The sequence below is a fragment of the Terrapene carolina genome, unplaced genomic scaffold (genome assembly GCF_002925995.2).
Source record: "Terrapene carolina triunguis isolate 2854851 unplaced genomic scaffold, T_m_triunguis-2.0 Scaffold66, whole genome shotgun sequence".
Classification (NCBI taxonomy): Eukaryota; Metazoa; Chordata; order Testudines; family Emydidae; genus Terrapene; species Terrapene triunguis.
The window spans coordinates 38,265,267-38,284,052 of record NW_020664417.1 but is presented as its reverse complement, the minus strand read 5'-3'; the positions used below and the strand labels follow the sequence as shown (position 1 = coordinate 38,284,052).

Genomic DNA, 18,786 nt, shown 5'->3' with positions numbered 1-18,786 from the left:
TTTCACAAGACCACACCAGGGGGATTGCTCAACCTTGTGACTCAGTAAAGCCAAACAGGACATGTCTGGGCTAGTATTTCCCAGCCACATGGACTGGAATTATAAAATAAGGGTGTCGGAGAAAAACTGAGTTCTCACTTTTTGTTTGGGTACAGCAAGTCAGATGCTTTATTAACTCTCACAATTGTGCAGAGGGAGAGAGCTAAGCAGGTCTCCCCCTGGTAACTAATTACAGCAAGCATTTATACCTTTCATTACAGAAATAATGAGGGACAGCTGCATTTTGTTATACATAGGCCATCTTGATATCTTAATTCCTTACTTGTTTTGACTCTTGCCAACATACAATATTTTCTATACCTTATCTACACAAGGTCTTCTACACCTTATCTATACAAGGTCACAATAACTTCTCACACAGTTCTTTCTCACCCACCTCACACAATCCTCGCTTCTACAAATCTCGCGTTATCAGGGTTACAGTTAGCCTGACTCTTGCTAACTAACTGTCATGCATTGCAGTTCCTTTCTGTCAGTTCTTTCTCTGCTTCCACAAGGGACAGTGGCATCAGGCCTTGGCCTTTCTCCTCCCCCACCTACGCTGGAAGCAACAAAAATGCTGGAAAGACGGAAGACTTCAACTGAGGAGACCGATCCCAGGCTTGAGAGAGAGGCCTGTGTATTATGAATTATAACATCCAGTGGGGTGAGAAAATTGCTTGATCTAAATATTGCCTAGTCTAATAAGGTTTAAGATTTAGACTGTGCGCTTATCTTTTACTTTCTTTGGTAACTATCTCTGACCTTTTATGCCTACCACTTACAATCACTTAAAATCTATTTTTCTGTAGTTAATAAACCTGTTTTATATTTTACCTAAAACAGTGTATATTGTTGGAAGTGCTTGGGAAATCTCAGCTCAGGTTACAAGGGCTAGTGTAGGTCCTCTCCACATTGAGGGAGCGGTGGGCTGGGTAATAAACTTACACTGGTCAGGCTTCTGATCAGGGCAAGATGGTACAGCTCTGAGGTGCAAGGCTGAAGAGCTGGGGGAGACTGGCTGACACATTTCTCTTGTGATTCGTGAGTGGCTCTGGAAGCATTCATGCAATCATGCTGTTGTGCTGAGTGATAACAGTGCCTGGAGGGACTTGCTGCTTGTCACTAGCAAAGCATTGTGAGAGACAGCTCAGGCTGGAGAGTTAAGAGGGCACAGCGGTACCAGAGTTCCAGGTTGCACTCCAGAGATCCCATCACAGCTACTCTACCCTTTCCACTTGTATAATGAGCCCCTCTCTTCCATTCAAATGAGCTGCCACCCAGTTCTCCAAAGGTCTGATCCAAAATCCACTGAAGTTCCTAGAAAGACACCTATTGAGTTCAATAAGCTTTGGATCAGGCCCTAAGGCCCAGATGCTCAAAGGTACTTAAGAATCGCTGTGCTAAGTGTTGCAACACCTAACCCCTTAGGCGCCTTGCCACCTGGTGGAATAGTCAGCCCCAAGCTAGGTATTCAGGCACTCCGTACAGTGCATGGAGAGAATTAGGCATCTAAGAAAGGGAGCCTCAGAAGCCAGCAAGCTGGATGGGGAGTTGCCTATACTAACCAGGAGTAAAATATGGAGAGGAGGGGCAGGGAATGGAGGGGCAGCGGCTTAGTTGCCTAAGTGGTTGACCTTGTGTGCCTCACTGTCAAGCCACAGATAGGCACTTTCTTCCACTAGGAATCCTCAGCAAGGAACCCTCCCCTGGAGTTGGGTAACTAAGCCAGGTCATCTGCTCATGTAGTCCATGCCCTAGCAGCCAAAATCCTCTCTATCTCTCTCCTGATCACTCCTGATACTTCTTTCCCTGTGTCCCTGGCTGTCTTCTGTGTAGGTGCTGTGTCCCCCTATTGGTGGCTGGGGTCTGACAGATATCAAGTTTTAGGCGAGCTCAGAGCGGCAATACAGGATTGGGCCTTGCTGATGATATAGGCGTTCCCCTGCCTAGACTGATAATCCCACTTCAGGGTCTCTTGTGCTTCATCTTGAGCTAGAGCTCTGAGCTGCTCGTTAGCTGTGGGGAGGCATCAGGGATTAGGAGTCTTTGTGAATGTCAACTGGCAGGATTTTAGGCACAAAGGGGAATTAGGATCCTAAGTGGTAAATGGCAGTTGAGCAGCAATTATGAAAATGTTAGTGGAGTCTAAATCGTGAACTTAGGTGCCTAAGAGACAGATAGGTGCCTAAAAACCTTTGAGGATCTGGGACTAAATCCTTAAATCCTACTTGGATTCCTAGAGATCCTGACACTGCTTATTTTTCTTGCATGTCTGCAACTGTCCTGATCCACCAGCTGAGGTTTTTGGATGCTTCTCTCACTGACAAAAAATAAAAACCTGCTGGGATACATTAGTCTTACTTCAAGTGAGAAGACAGCGAATGGAAAATCAACGGGTTCAATAGTTCGATGCAGTATAGCTAAACAATATGTAAAAGATATTTTCCTTTGATACTTTAACACTTGCATGGAGAAATAAATTCAAGAATGAGAAAGCATCAATCCAAATCTATGTGGAGTAATTTCCCCCTGCAAATGACAGCCTTGATAGGATACACAAATTACAGGAAATCAGACAGAACAGATATTCCACCAAAGACGCACGAACCACAATAGGGATTAATGTCTGCTACGTGTACCAGGAAAAGTCTTTCCAAGAGACCTTAAAAACAGAATAGTGAAAATAACTCAGTCTCCTCAAAGGAAAATAAGAATAACATCTGAAAAGGAAGAAAATATGCAGATGAGCAATTCACACCCACCCCAACAGGATGGAACTATGCTTTAAAAAAACAAACAAACAAACAAACAAAAAACCTCCTCTATATACACATCTGCTCTGAAGAATTCAGATTGTTCCATGATTTCATGATGAGAGAAAAGTAACAGCAAGAAGATAAAATAACTGATACAAGCAAGTACAAGTGTATGTTTGGGATTAGGAAAATTTAATTGTTCCAGCAGCAAAGATGGTCAGTATATTGACCAGTTCTAAACAGTTCAGCATTGCTTCCCTCATCTTTACATGAGGACTTCACTTATTTTGCATTACATGGAGCAGATTGCAGTTGCCCTGGCAGTCACAGGCCACGGGTTTCAGGATATGCAATGCTTCCTCTGGATCCAACCAGCATGACCACATTTTACTTCCATCTACTACATTTGCCAGCTGAGACAGGAGCAACTGCAATCTGCTTCATTTTCTGCAAAGTAGGTGCAGCCCTTCCATTTAAGCAAAGATTGGGTGACCCAGACTAATCAGTTTCTCAAAATTTCCACTTTCCAATTGAGCGGAATTTATTGTAATATGACATTAGTAAAGACATATTTAGGATGACTATAATTATCACGCAGAAACTACTCCCTGTGTCAGTGCCACTGACTTCAATGGAAGCAGAGGAGGTGCTCAAGTTCTCTCAGAATCAGGCCCTCACAGGCACTGGTTTCCTCTGGGCCCCGGGGGTGCTCAACCCCATGCTCCGCCCTCAGCCCCACCCCAAGCCTCCACTCCCCCCGCCGTGCCTCTTCCTGCCCAGTTCCGCCCTGTCCCCGCTCCTCCCCCTCCCCCCAGCACCTCCTGCATGCCAGAAACAGCTGATCATGGTGAGCAGGAGAGGCACTGGGAGGGAGAAGGAGGAGTTGATTGGCAGGGCCGCTGGCAGACGGGAGGTGCTGGGGAGGGGGGTGTCACCCTACCCTACTCTACCCTACCCTAATGTAGAATTTCCCATTTTCAAAGTCCTGTGCAATTTGCAAACATTAAGCCAGATAATGGAATGACTGATCAATACTGCTGTTATAGCCAGTGAAATCTCTAGAAGTGAAAACCGGACAGTGGTCAAGTGTGTGTGTGTGGGGGGGAATAAATGTAATCGTAGAATCATGGGGTTAGGAGGAACCGCAAGGGTCATCTAGTCTAACCCCATGCCAAAATGCAGGATTTGTTGTGTCTGAACTATCCAAGACATTTTGGACAGAACATAACACCACAGTTGTACAATCAATACACTTTCAAGCCCTTTGGCTCTAGTGGGATTTTTGCTTGTAGAACAATTCAGGGTATGGCCTAATTACAAAAAAATCTTGGAATAAGATAGTAAAATCTAAGAAATAAGAAAAGATATAGTGTAGTAAGATGGCAGGATGTATGTGACTAAGGTGGACAAACATGGTGAGTGGATGCTTAAAAGTGACTAAGTATCCTTTTAAAAGTCAAGACGATGCACATCTTGAGAAGAGCCAAAAGGCTAATACTCAAATAAATTGAGTGGGTTAGAGAGAAGAGGTGGATGCAGATATAATTTCACTAATGGGTGTAAAATCATTAGCTCTTAACCTAGATAGCATTAAAAAAAATCAGCTTTTAATGTTTTTGGATATATAGCAAAATAAGGGAGAACACTGCAAAGAGACTAAATATATAGAATCAGATCTCTAGACAGCCCGCATGTGCTTTTGTACCACATCTCAGATGAATTAATTCTGCTGTTTCTAGTCGCGCAAACACAGTAGCAACTGATCAAGAATAAAACACCCAGAGGAGCTAGTAACTGATGTGTGTGACATTGGTCTGTACGGGGGGCTACTGTTGGTGTGTACGGGGAGCTCACAGCTAACACCTGGGGCACGGGCACATGACGGTCCGCAGGCGCCTATCGGGGAGCTGTGTGGTAGGATGGCGCCCCCTGGCAGGGGAGTCGCTGCCCAGCTCAGCCAGTAGAGCGCTGGCCGCAGACTCAGAGTAACGTGGGGCCAGCTCAGAGCTTCGCGCAGGCGCTATTGCCGGCTGCCCACAGGCACTCAGGTACTACCACTGCGCGTGCGCACTCAGGCAATACCGCTCACGGGTTGCCTGCCACGCGTGCGCACTCTAGCCATTCTGGGGGAATCCGTGGGCGGGAGGCGAAATCGAATGAGTCCCCGCCTACTTCCATGGTTTGTGGCGGTTGCTTGGTAACTAGTCACAGCGGCTGGAGGACACGGGGAAAGGGGACCCTATTCCGGCGGGCGCAGCTCGCGGGTAGTCCCAGCCTCTCCGCGCCTCCATGTCGTACTCGCACCCTCCCAGGCGCACGGGGCTGCCCCGCGCCGTGCTGAGGTGGCTGCAGAGCCTGGACCTGAGCTTCTTCCCCGGGAACTTCCGACGGTGAGATGGGGCGGGGCGGCTCCGAGCGCGCGCCACCGGCTGCGCCTTACCGTTATTGTCGTTGTTCTCTAGGGACTTCTCCAACGGCTACCTCATCGCCGAGATCTTCTCCTGGTACTACCCCGGGGACATCCACAGCCACAGCTACGAGAACGGCGCCTCGCTGGCCACCAAGCTCAGCAACTGGTCCCAGCTCGGCCAGGTGAGGGAGCCGCCCCGCCGGGGGGCACGAGCCCGGGCAACGGCTCTGGGCGGGGACGGGGCAGCTTGTAACGTGCACGCAGCGCTCGAGCCTTTCTTCCGTGTGAAACCTGCATCGCCATGGCCCGGGACACGTCGGGCTCGGAAAGTTGGTGCAGCGATGGCGCCCCAGTGGCGCGCCCCCCGCTGTATTGATTGGCCGCGGACAGTCCTGGGGGCCGCCCCAAGCTCCGCCGGGATGGCGATGGAGGAACTAACGATCCGTCACTCAACTGGACAACCCCAGTGACTTATTCCAGGCACCCGGCCGTGCGAATATTGAGGCACCCCAGGTTAAATCTTGGCCTTACGGTTTTTGTATTGTTAACAAATGCACCTCTTAAGTTGGGCAGTGAAGGGGGTTCCAGTCGGGGCGGCTCCAGGCACCAGCCCAGCTGTGAGGGCAGCAGTCAGGCGACTTTCGGCGGCATGCCTGCGAGAGGTCCGCTGGCCCCGCGGTTTCAGCGGCGGGTACGCCGAAGCTGCGGGACCGGCAGATCACCCACCGAAGGCCGCCTGACTGCCGTGCTTGGGGCGGCAAAAAACATAGAGCCGCCCCTGGTTCCAGTTGTTTTGGGAAGAAAAAGTTTGAATTTTTGCTCAGTTTATATTTCAGTTCTCACCCATAATATTGCATACTTTCTTTAATTGCTTGTCATTTTGGTTACGGGGTGAGGGTTTGAGTGGGATTGGATTGGAAAGAGGCTGAGAGAAAACAAAGTGAGCGATCACACATCAAGTGAAAAGCATGGAAGGATGGACCTGTGCCTCTCAATTAATAGGAACTGAAATGCTCTCTGTTTTTATTTTTTGCTATAGTTTTTTTCCAAAAGAAACTTGAAGCCTGTCCAAGAACTAATAGATGGGACAATTCACTGTAAACCGGGAGCAGCAGAAATGTTGGTACAAGACATCTACTCAATGCTGACAAATGGACGGTGAGTGCTGTTTACAGAAGTGTATTATGTATCAGGTTTAGATGATTCACTTTAGTAGCATATTAATGAGTAGTATATAAATATTACTCAAAACCTTCAGATTTCTGAAGCCCCGGTGTGAAGTCAATCGGAGTTTTGCCATTGACTTCAGTAGGGCCTGGATCTGATGCCTGTTTCACGAGTGAAATAACATTTAAATCCCTAGTGAACCTTTGCCCACATCACAAAAAACACCACAGTCCTTCTGCTCTGGTTCATTAATTGAAAAAGCAACGTTGTTTCATTGACAATGAGGTATTTAGTGTTGTGTGTGAAACTTGCAGAGCATATAGTATTACCTAGGATTTCTTTAAAGTGGTTATCAGCATGCTTCTTAGCAGCCCTGAAATTCACTAAATAAAATAAAACTAGTATAAAGAGCAAACCCATTATTAAAACAGATGGGGTTTATAAGCATAAAACCAGAGATCCATATGCTCTCCTCCAATTCTCTGAGTGTAAAGGAGCTTATGCCCACAGAGCTAAAGTAGGGGATGTGCAAGAGGGAGTGCCGCTTCTTCAGAACATGCTTAACTTTCCCCAACCCAGCAGAACCCCAGCTCTGTGGATGGAGTTGACCATGGTCTAGTTCTACTAGATTCTTAACCCCTCAGCACACTGTGGAACCTTGTGTATGTTATTGTAGACAAAGAGTGCAGCAACTTATACTACTGACTCCTCTGCAGTAATGAGCTCCGCTGATGAGGGCTACAGGGACAGTCATGGTCAGGGAAGCCACTGTCAGTGTGGTTTCTGTGGCCAGGCAGCAAAATGGTGTTAAGGGACATTTTTATGGATGCCCCTTCCCTCCAGTGGATTTCAGAGATTTATGGTTTAAGTGTTACCATCCACCAAGAGAATTACCAGACAACTCAATGAGTTTCTAATAATCAAGCTTTATAGGTTTATTTAGACAAATTCTGCTCTTCACTTTGCGCCCAATGAATCGCCCTGGTGGCATATAGAAGGCATAAGTGAGCTGCAAGAGAATTTCCCCAGCACAGGAGCAGCATAGGGCTGACATAAGTAGCCTTACATTAGCCTCCTCTGTAGTCCCCACCATAGGGGGTAAGCCTGAAGCGCTGACTGCTGTGCAGTCTTTAGGCATATGTGGAGAGTCCTATGCATGTGAACAACTCTAGTCACGATTACTTGAATGAAGTAACTTGCATCAGCAAGTGTCTGCATGTTTGGCTCCCAGGATAGACAGCTGTAGAAAGCTCTTGCTGCTCTCTGTGTCTCTGGCTTCAGCTGTGACTTGAACGTGTTACACAATCATGAACTGGAATGTGATGGCCCACAGAAGACTCTCTCTTAAGAATGGTCCATACTTTGAAAAAAGTTTGAGAATTTTGGTCTAGTGGACTGAGCACCAGGAGTTCCTGTATTCTCTTCCAGGCCTGGACACTGACTCTGTCTCTGTGGGTTTGGGCAAATCGCTTATCTCTGTGTTAAGGTTTCCCCATTTATAAAATGGAGATAATACCTTCCACACAATGGAATTGTGAGAATTCATTAGTAATATGTAACCAGGGTCTTGAAAGGTGTTAAACATCATAATGTGTTCAGTATTTATTAGTAGTAACGTAACTGACTCATTAATATTTGCTTTTTTTTTTTTCCCCCCCCAGAATTAAAAATATTCAGGATGAGGTTGACTTTACAGACCACTATTATCAGGAGCAGTTACCAATGGTCGCCAGGTCAACAGCTTCAAAGGCTATCAAGAATAACATTAAGCTAACAGAAATAATGATAGAGCCCAACATTAACAAAAATAGACAAAAGGTTAATGCCATCATCAATATGCATATGCAACAGAGACTGGTAGAGAGGCAAGAGAACCCAAGTGAGTGGTTTTTCAAAGCAAGTATAAAGAACTGATGTACGTGGTGCAACTGATTGTTTCCCATGTTCATTGTCCTAGTTTGTTAGTCTGATGATTTGAAAATGGAAAACAGGCAAATATTTGAACTATCTTTAGGCCAAGTCATGCTTGCTTTAACTACGACTTGTCACCCCTGTGACGGGTTGGATCACAGAAACCCCCTTGGGGCTGCCAACTGATGTGCCAAGACTACTTTTGCCCCTGCTTTCCCTGCCAGCTTGGGACTCCAGCACCCTGTCTTGTTGAGCTAGACATGCCAGTCTGCTCCAACACAGACCCAGGGTCTGAACCACGTGCCCCAAAGCTGCAGACTTAACTGAAAGCAGCTTACAGAAGTGTTCCGGTCTATAACACTCAGATGCCCAACTCCCAATGGGGTCCAAATCCCAAATAAATCCGTTTTATAAAGCTTATACAGGGTAAACTCATAAATTGTTCGCCCTCTATAACACTGATAGAGAGATATGCACAGTTGTTTGCCCCCCCCCCCGGGTTAATTAATAAGTAAAAAGTGATTTTATTAAATACAGAAAGTAGGATTCCAAGTAATAGCAGACAGAACAAAGTGAATTACCAAGTAAAATAAAATAGAACACGCAAGTCTATGTCTAAGAAAACTGAATACAGATAATACCTCACCAGTTCCAGTAAGCTTCCTTTTACAGACTAGTCTCCTTCTAGTCTGGGTCCAGCAATCACTCATACCCCCTGTAGTTACTGTCCTCTTTCAGGTATCCTTGGGGGTGGAGAGGCTATCTCTTTAGCCAGCTGAAGACCAAATGGAGGGGTCTCCCAGGGGTTTAAGTAGACTTTCTCTTGTGGGTGGAGACCCCCTCCTCTCCCCTATGCAAAGTCCAGCTCCAAGATGGAGTTTTGGATTCACATGGGTAAGTCACATGTCCATGCAAGACTCAGTCTGACTCAGCCATTGCTTACCTGCTCCCTTGAACGTCCTCATGGAGACTTCTTATGCAGATTGGAGCCTCCCAGGATCCGTTGTCCCTTAAGTGCTTCTTGGTTGGACACTTAATTTGCACATTCCTTTCTCAAGAAGCTGACCAAATGCTTTACAAAGGCTACTTAAAAATCAAGCCGGTGCCCAGCCAATATTCATAACTTTTAATACAAAAATTATACATGCATACAATTAATAGATTCAGTAGATCATAACCTTTGCAGAGATATGTTACATGGCATATGTAGCATAAAACATATTCTAGTTATATCATATCTACATTCATAAGCATATTCCCATGAAGCCTTATGGGGCACACTGTCACAACCCCACTGAAGTTAGTGGAACTATTGGTGTAAGTAACATGAAGAGGATTAGATCATGATTTTGTGCTTAGGAAATTATAAAGAAAACATCATACCACTTTGTGATTGCATTATTTGAGGAAACATTTTCAGCCAGTTGCATTCAAAGTGAACAGTGATACTTAGATGATATATTAATATTAGTGATATTATAAAGATGGAATATAGCTGAAGTAACAGATAAAGTTTCCACCATTGCCATATTACTTACAAGTGATTCATCCACATTTTGCCATTCCTTTGCATTAAAAGCTGCTGGTGCCATGATCAGATCTTTAGCTGGCTTAACTCTAAATAGTTGAAGTGTTTCTGCAGCAGAGAGATTTTCCTTGGTACACCACTGATTTCCTGCTAGTAAAAACATACAAACAGAGATGTATTGAACCTAAGTTTTCACTTATCAGGTAAGTTTAACTTAATTGGACAGTGAGCCTGGGGAATGTGGTGAGTTGGCCCATATTTGAAATGTTCTCAGAAAGCCTTTAAGAGTGGAAAGCGAAATACATACACCTCTACCTCGATATAATGCTGTCCTCGGGAGCCAAAATATCTTACCGCATTATAGGTGAAACCGCGTTATATCGAACTTGCTTTGATCCACCAGAGTGCGCAGCCCTGCCCCCCCGGAGCGCTGCTTTACTGCGTAATATCTGAATTCGTGTTATATCAGGTCGCGTTATATCGGGGTAGAGGTGTACTTTTAAATCAACTAGTTTTAGTTTGAGCTTGCTTAACTATTTTGTTTAATTCTTTTTCACATTTTATGATCTTGGGTGAATTTGCTAAAAAGCAGCCGGTCTTTATGAGGCCCTGATCCTGCAAACACTAACACATGTGCTTAACTTTACTACCATAGATTCATAGAGTTTAAGACCAAAAGAAACCATAAGACATCTAGTCTGACCGCCTGTGTATCATGGGCTGTTAAATTTCACCCAGTTACCTTTGTATGAAGCGCCATGGCCCATAACTTCTTTGACTAAAGCATATCTTCCAGAAAGGTATCCAGTCGTGATTTGAAGACCTCAAGAGATGGAGAATGTACCACTTCTGTTCGTAGTTTGTTCCAATGGTTAACCATCCTTACTGTTATAAATATGCAAAATATTTTTTCATTTGAACTTGCTTGGTTTCAGCTTCCTGGTTCTTATGCTATTTTCCACTACATTAATATCCCTTTAGTACCTGGTATTTTCATCTCGTAAAGGTGCTTATACACTGTAACAAGTCATCTCTCAAATCTTCTTTTTGATAAGATAAACTGATTGAGCTCTTTATATCACACTGTAAGGCAGTTTTTCCATCCCTCAAGTGATTTTTTGTGTGTCTTTTTTCTGCACCCTTTTCAGTTTTTCAACATCTTTTTTAAAATGTGGACAACCGAACTGGTTGCAATATGCCAGAATCAGTCTAACCAAAGCCATATACAGAGGTAACATCACCTCCTTATTCCTACTCCCCACTTTATACATCTGAGGAACACAGTACTTCCTTTTGCCACAGCATCCCACTGGGGCAGGGTGACCATATTTCCCAAAGGGAAAAGGCACCATGTGGGGCTAGCCTGAGTCCTCTCCCCCCTCCTCCCCCATGTAAATGTTTACAGGTTCAGTGCCTTAAGCTCTAAGTTAGCTGCTCTAAGCAACATTTTCTAGGAGTATACCACTAAAGTTTGAAAGTATTACAGGACACAGATTGATAGGCACAAATGGGAGCATCAGTCCGGATTGTCAGTAGAAAAGACACATGGTCAAAATTTGTCTAAACTTAAACTCGTGGGTCAAAAGGCTCAGATTTCTATGATGACAGTGGACATTCTGTGTGTCAAGTAATAAATGAGAACAAAAGAATAATACTTATTGCTTTTGTTCTTCAGAGTGCTTTATTTAGTTGGCCAAACTCAGCACTAATATACCTGACTATTCAGAGATGCACATTGTAATCTGTTGTAAAACAGCTTCTAATGCTTAGTTAAGGATAAGACCTATCTCGGATTAAGGGCTGGTCTACACTGAGATTTTACATCAACAGAGCTATGTTACTTAGGGGTGTGAAAAATGTACACCCCTCAGAGACATAACTATGCCAAGCAAAACCTGGGTGTAGACAGCACTGGATCAAAGGAAGAATTTTTCCATTGACCTAGCAGCTGCCTCTCGGGAAGACGAATTACCCGTGCCAATGGGAGAACCATTCCCATCAGCGTAGGTAATGTCTACAGTGGAGCAGATGCAGTTGTGCCACTGTAGCAGTTTAAGTGTAGACATATCCTTAGTCTTCCCACAATGTGATTGCTAAAGCATGTCATAGCCTCTTAAAAAAAAAACCAAAACCCACCACCACATACACACCAAGGTGCACTGCCACCTTATAAACTTATTTTATGTGTCACCTTGTGGATAGCTTTTGCAGAATAAAATGATGCTATTTTTTGCCAGAGCACTTTTTTCTTTTGCTAGAGTTTGTGATTATTTTCATTTCTTTATTTAGTTTTTATAGGTGGGAGTGTCTTTTAAATAAGAAAAGAAATCACTTTGAATAATTGGCCAATTAATTGTATGAAGGCTATGACTATGTGGACTATAATGAATGAATTGTAATTGTGTTTTGAAGAGCGGTTTAACATTAAACCAAGCTTGGCAGAACGTGCAGTTCGTCATCCGGCTGCTGTAGGTCCCTCTGGGAGTGCGATTAACATCCAGAGAGAGAAACTTTCTTTTATATCAAGTAAGCTTTCATTTCAATCTCTTCCATTGGATTGATTTTTTTTTTTTTACTTTGATTACTTGGATAAGTGGTCTTTTTACTAAAACAAAGTCTATAAATGGCTTTCAAAGTAAACTGTTGGACCTTATTAGAAAATAACTACAGTGCTTCCAAAAAGTTCTTTTTGAGCCTCGGTGGCAGCTACTTATATTTCAGGAGTCAAAATTGCTTCTCTTCCGCACCATAGTGTTTTGATTCAGAACTTCCACTATACTTAGTAGCACAGTCTGAAGGCAGTTCCTTCTCTAGTGTAATGGTAACAGATGTTCTTTACTTGCTCCCCAATGGAGAAATCCTGCGGTCCTTATTCACCCATTGACTTAGTTGGGAGTTCTATTTATCTTGCCTGATTCCATTTTTATTGATATCGTGAAGGCAGACAGTGAACCTTTGAGAATATTAGTCGAAGCTTTTCCTCACGAAGAAAAAAGTAGGGGGTTTGTAAAATCCCTAAGAAATTTTAACTAGTTAGATGGAAAAGGTTCCAAGACAGCTTGTATGGCCGAAGGCCACGGTGGACCAGTGTTTAAACTGGTCAGAACTGTGCAAGGGTGGATACTAGTCAGAAGGATGGTCCAGCAGATAGAACTCCATTCTAGTACTTAGGAGACAACAGTTCAATTCCCCAGCGGTTCAGTTCCCACAGACTTCACTCTATGCCTGTGGTCACTGTTTGTGAAAAGAAAAAAATGGGGGTAGTAATGTTATGGTTACAGGACTAGCACCACTTTCTTCCCTTCCATTGTCTGAATGTACCCCTTCAGGGCCTTGTGGGATGAAACTTTGCAGTTCTCCCACTCCCAGATCAGATCCTGGGCTACAGTACCCTGTATCAACCGTGTTTACCCCAGCAGGCCCCTTAAGTGTTGGTAGCCTACTCTTGAATTGACCCTTTGAATTCATATAGTAAACCTCTATCAGACACACATGTAAAGTATACAGTATTGATTAATTATTACAGATCACCCTTGCTTCTGTCACCTAGTACTTTCTGCCTCACAGGGATGTCATGAGGATAAATATATTAGAGTGATGCACTTGGATACTATGATAATCGTATTAGATAGTCTAAATGACTTCGGTATCACAGTTCAGCTGTTCTTTGCAATCGCCAATAGAAGTGGGAAGTGGATTGGCAGAGTCTCCTAGTGAGTGATTTCATGTGGAATCTTGATCATGATATTATAGAAGAGTCCAATAACAAATCTACTATGATAGTTTGAGGTATACTGTGGCCTGGTCTGCACAGTTTTTGTAGAGATTTAACTGTTTTGGTTAGAGGTGTGCTTTTTTTTCTATCAGGATAGTTAAATTTGTCCAACTCCTAGGGTGGCTGCAGTTCTATCAGTCTAAAGGTGCTTATATCAATGGAAATACAGACGCTCCCCGGGTTACACCAGACCCGACTTACGCAAATTCGACCTTATGCAAAAAGTTCCATAAGGCATAAATAAAATTTTCGAGTTGCGGAAAATAGTGTGTAGCATACGGGAATGCAAAGTACTGTAGTGCGGTGGAATACAGCAGTAGCATCTTCTACAAGGGAAGGCTTTGCACTCTCGCAGCCTCTCAGTCTCTTATTTCAGTGAAACTGTATTTCTGTTACTTCACCCTATTTCATTCAAATCATGCCTGTCTCCTCCTCTTCTTCCTCATCTACAAATTAAGCCCATTGTCATCCACCACCAAAATGCAGCCTTCAGTGTGCCAGAATAACAATAGGATTAAGGTAGATGCAATATTTTTGTTGTAATTGTTTGTTTTTTATGCTTGCACAATATATGTTTCCGACTTACGTAAAATTCAGGTTACGCAAGGCTTTCCGGAACGGAACAATTGCGTAAATCGGGGAACGTCTGTAAGCTAACTGGTATAAGCAACTTTATACCAGTTTAACTGCATCTTGTTGGTTATAGCAGTAGAGCTAAAAGGGTACACACTGTGTTAGCAGTTTGAGATAAATTTCATTGTATTCAAAAGGACATGTTTTTGTAGTTAAATTGGTTGATAATAAATCAGCAGCAAAAGTACATGGTTGCGTTATTCAATTGCTTCTTTTATTAGACCTAGGGCTCCCAGAAATCAGAGGCAAAACTGGTGTTCACTTCAAAGAAATCCAGGTGAAACAAGCTGACAGAGGCTCTTTTACTGTGGATGTATAAGTGCGGCAACTCCAAGCACCTGGCCAAAAGGATTCTAACTGAACACTGAAAAAAAAGTATTGGAGAGACCTCAACTTTGAAAATGTACAAGATCAACTTTATCTCTATAATTCTTTGACCATATCCATTGGGAGAGAATTGCCTGATTGGTTTCAGTGTCTGTTAAATCAGAGCATTATTTTCTTCTAGTAAATGCCAAAACAAAATACATATTGGAAATCTGATGTTTGTGGAAGTGTGACAAGCTAAATCATCACTAAACAAAGCAGTATCTAAAATATACATCACTGTAGTTTCCCTATTGTTAGACGGCTTCCTTCAGTGACTTGGTACCATAGTTGCTTTTACAGCTCAGCCTCCTCCTAGACTTGATTACTTGCTAGATTGAGTTGTTTTTAATATTTCAAGTTCTTTGTTAGTGAAATTTTCCAATTTACAGATTGCAGTGGTGCAAGATGAGTAATGATGATGTGTAGTCAAACTTTTTGTACATTGTGATGTGATGAGTTGAATAAATTTGACAGTTGTACTTTGTCCTTTTGTATCTTGACCTACTGTACATTAATTTTTACAATCTTAGAAATAAGATTATTATTAATTTTTCGTAACTTATCTATATCAAAGCTGGTCATGGCTTTCGTTTCCTTCATGTATAGGTGTACGGATCTGAAGTGTTCAAAGTAAATAAATCTAGTTTGTTGGAGAAAAATCTCTCCCTTCACAGCTTTAGAAGTTGTTATATCCAAATTAAAGCAATTAAAATTGTTTATTGCATCAGTGATTATCCTGCTTATGCATGCCTTTCAAAGAATGTGTAGGCTGTAGCTCTATTTCAGGAGAAACAGTTTTTTCAGTGTCCCATTAATTCATGTACATTTTGAAGGTGATCTTCAGAATGGAAAATTAGGAACATAAATTTTTAATGGAAGCTTAGAATCTGTGGCAGCTGAAAACTCCCTTGGAAATGATTCTGTTATTACATATATTAAAATCTGTGCAAGGTAAGGATCTGAATAGGGAGCAGGGAGCTGATTTAAATCAAAGTGATTTAACTATCAATTTTAATCATGATTTATATTAGCAAGTAGGACACCTTGCTTTAAAATCATCTATATTAATCATGTTTTGCCTTTGTACTTTAGTTACTTTCAGAAAAAAAGTTGATGCTCAGTGGTTGGTAATCATTTGTTTAAAAAGTGGTGATGTTCAACTAACTTTATTCTTTACACTAAATTTGGTGCTGCTTTTTTTTTTTGGCTAACCAGGAGGATACATTATATCTATATACATTTAAGCAGTTACACAGCTTTCATAGATTCCAAGGCCAGAAGGAAATATTATGATCATCCAATCTGACCTCTTGTGTAACACAAGTCATAAATTTACACTTATTCACATTCTTAATTTTTACATTTTTTATGTTTGAAAATAATGCATTTCTTAGTAGATGATTAATGTTCTACTTTTGATTTGTGTCAAGTTTTATTTCAGTGGAAATTCAAATTAATTAAAATGCAGAAAAACAGCATTTTATTTTTTATTAAATATAACTACTTTAAATGTGCTAAATTCATAAACTTTTATCAAAAATGTTTTACATTTTAAGCTAACTGGGTTACTAAACAAAGGGGAAGCATTGTCGCTTAGTGAATTGAATTGATTATTTCTGGTAAACATACCCTTCAAAAATTTAAAACTAGTAAATTTCATCCTCTCATATCTAATTTTTATTTATAGATTGGAAGAGGTAAAAACAAGCCTTCTGCCTTTTCAGCTTCCAATCAGTTTCTTAACTTTGAATGGACTAATCATTGAACTAAACTAGTTAAATAAGCCAAAATGAAGATATTCTCTCTGCATCTTCAGAAGAGGCTACTGCTGTCAAAAGCTGGTTCAACAAACTCTGGTTCCAAGTGGTTAGCTAGTGAGTCCCAGCAAAAACAATGAGGAATCTTGTGGCACCTTAAAGACTAACAAATTTATTAGAGCATAAGCTTTCATAGGATCTGAAGTGTTCAAAGTAAATAAATCTAAATATGCCTGCCTACTGTTATTTTCTCTCCATACATCTGACGAAGCGGGTCATAGCCCACGAAAGCTTATGCTCTAATAAATTTGTTAGTCTTTAAGGTGCCACAAGACTCCTCGTTGTCTTTTGCTGAAACAGACTAGCACGGCTACACCCCTCTGAAACTGAGCCTCAGCAGTTCAGTGATCTGACTTTAAAACTTTACATCAAACATGTACTACTTATTTTTTGTATTCAATTTACATGATTTTATTATAAGTTGTCAATTTCAAATGTAATTTTAAATAGGGTTATTTTTTAAAAATCTGATTTTTTTTATTTGTTTGTTGTTTTAAATCATCATTTTGTCTTTATGCACCCTGAATAGGCAGCATTTATGACTTTACACAATTTTAATTTGACACCTACACACCTGGAAAAGAAATATGTTTTTTTTTAATGCCATGTCATCAGTTTTAGGAGGGACACTACTTGTTTTTTTTGCAGTCTTGCCTTTTGGCCTATTCAATATCACTGGAATTTTGTAAGTCCTTGTCCACATATAGTGCACTTTTACTTGTGGCATTGTTAAATTTTTGTTACAAGAGTCAAAATCTGAGCTGTCCAAAATTAAATTAAATATCAGAGCATAAAATTAGCTTTTCTCTAAGATTTGTAATTAAGTTTACAACTGGTGTTTGTCTCCAGTCTCTGAAGCTTAAAACAATAGTAATAGTTTTGACCTGTTTTTCTTCATTTTGATAAACATGTGACTTTGGTAGAGACATTTTATTAGTTTAGCACTTATTACAAGAACACTAAGATCACAAGAGATTTTTTCAGAGCACCTGTTACAGGATATAAAAGTTTTACGGCTTAGTATTTTTGCCTGGAAAGCAATAGAGAAATTCAGACACTGTATAGCAATTATTTGAAGGTGAAGACATCAGAAATTTTTTTTAATATGAAGGGGAAATAGCTATAGTTGAGCAGTTCTGCTTGACAATGAAATCACATTTTAGCAAACAACCTGAAATTATTTTGGAAAACATTGATGCAGCTATGTTTTGACAGTTACGACTACATTTATTGTAACAGTAAATGCACATTTTACAATATTTTTTCTTATGTTTTCCCCCCACATAGGGTAAAGACTACCTTAAAGCAAATACAACATAATTTTTGTTCACAAAGACTATTAGCAGACATATTTCTAATATAAAAAGTGCCCTTTAACTCAATTTTTATACTCTAAACCTAACAATGAAAAAATAATTTGCCTCCCTCAGTGTCAAAAGAGGGAATAGATTTGTCTGAGATTCCACACTAAGGCACAACTTCCACAAATTGATGCAGTTTTACTACATATTTATAATTATTTAAAAGATTTAAGTACAAATCTTCAGGATATTACCAAAGATTTAAAGAATAGAATGGCAGTTGAGTCAATCCTTCAGATTCCAATTCATACAGTTAAACAAACTTTGGTGTTTATGATCAATCCTCTCCATCTTTCCCCATCTGAAAATGCCTATATTTCTTTTACATACACATCGGACATACAAGTCACACAGCACAAGGTAACTACTGATCTTTGATTCAACAAAAATAACCATTGTTTATTCACAGCTGGATAGGTTATAGTTCTTCCATAAATTAGTATAATGGTTCTTTTTTCTGAATTCCAACTCTCATTCCCCAAACTCCATATAATTAAACAAAGAGAAACAAATCTCAAATGGTAGAAGCAATAAAGTGATACCTAACTCTCTTGCAAAACAAGGGCTGGTAGTTAGGATGTACTATTTATTTGAGGCGCCAAAAATCTGTAATAAATTCAATAAACCCTTTGTGGAATAAAATTATTAACTTTAAACTTAAAAAAAAAGAAAAATGTTTGTTTTTTCCATACTTCATAGAATTCCTGAGTTTTAACTTCCTCTGTAGCCTAGGGCCGATCAGCTAGCCTCTCTAGCTCAGTTTCCACTTAGTAAAATGAGGACATTCCTTACTACCTCATAGGGATTGTGAGAGGATTAGGTTTGCAAGGCATTTTACGATGAGAAGGGCTATATCTTGTGTTATTCCTATTTTGTACAGGTTATTTAAAACGTTTTCAGTCATTTTTATTATTATCTCTTGATATCCCAACCAGAACAACGTTTGTTTGTTTGTTTGTTTGTTTTGGGGGGGGGGGGGGGGGGGGAGGGAGAGGCAGGGGAAAGAGGAAGTGAAGC

General features: G+C 41.3%; 1 protein-coding gene across 2 annotated transcripts; it reads left to right on the top strand.

Annotated features, from left to right (window-relative positions):
* Positions 1-4,946: 4,946 nt before the first annotated feature.
* Positions 4,947-15,664, top strand: SPATA4 (spermatogenesis associated 4). 2 transcript variants are annotated; one of them, XM_024194592.2, is made up of 6 exons: positions 4,947-5,188; positions 5,261-5,390; positions 6,248-6,366; positions 8,037-8,254; positions 12,227-12,340; positions 14,444-15,664. In XM_024194592.2, exons 1-6 carry the CDS (start codon positions 5,088-5,090, stop codon positions 14,539-14,541), a joined length of 780 nt encoding a protein of 259 aa, XP_024050360.1. In that variant the 5' UTR covers positions 4,947-5,087; the 3' UTR covers positions 14,542-15,664. The 2 variants fall into 2 exon arrangements, with proteins under 2 accessions (XP_024050360.1, XP_024050380.1); XM_024194612.2 differs by lacking the exon at positions 12,227-12,340.
* The last annotated feature ends 3,122 nt before the right edge of the window (positions 15,665-18,786 follow it).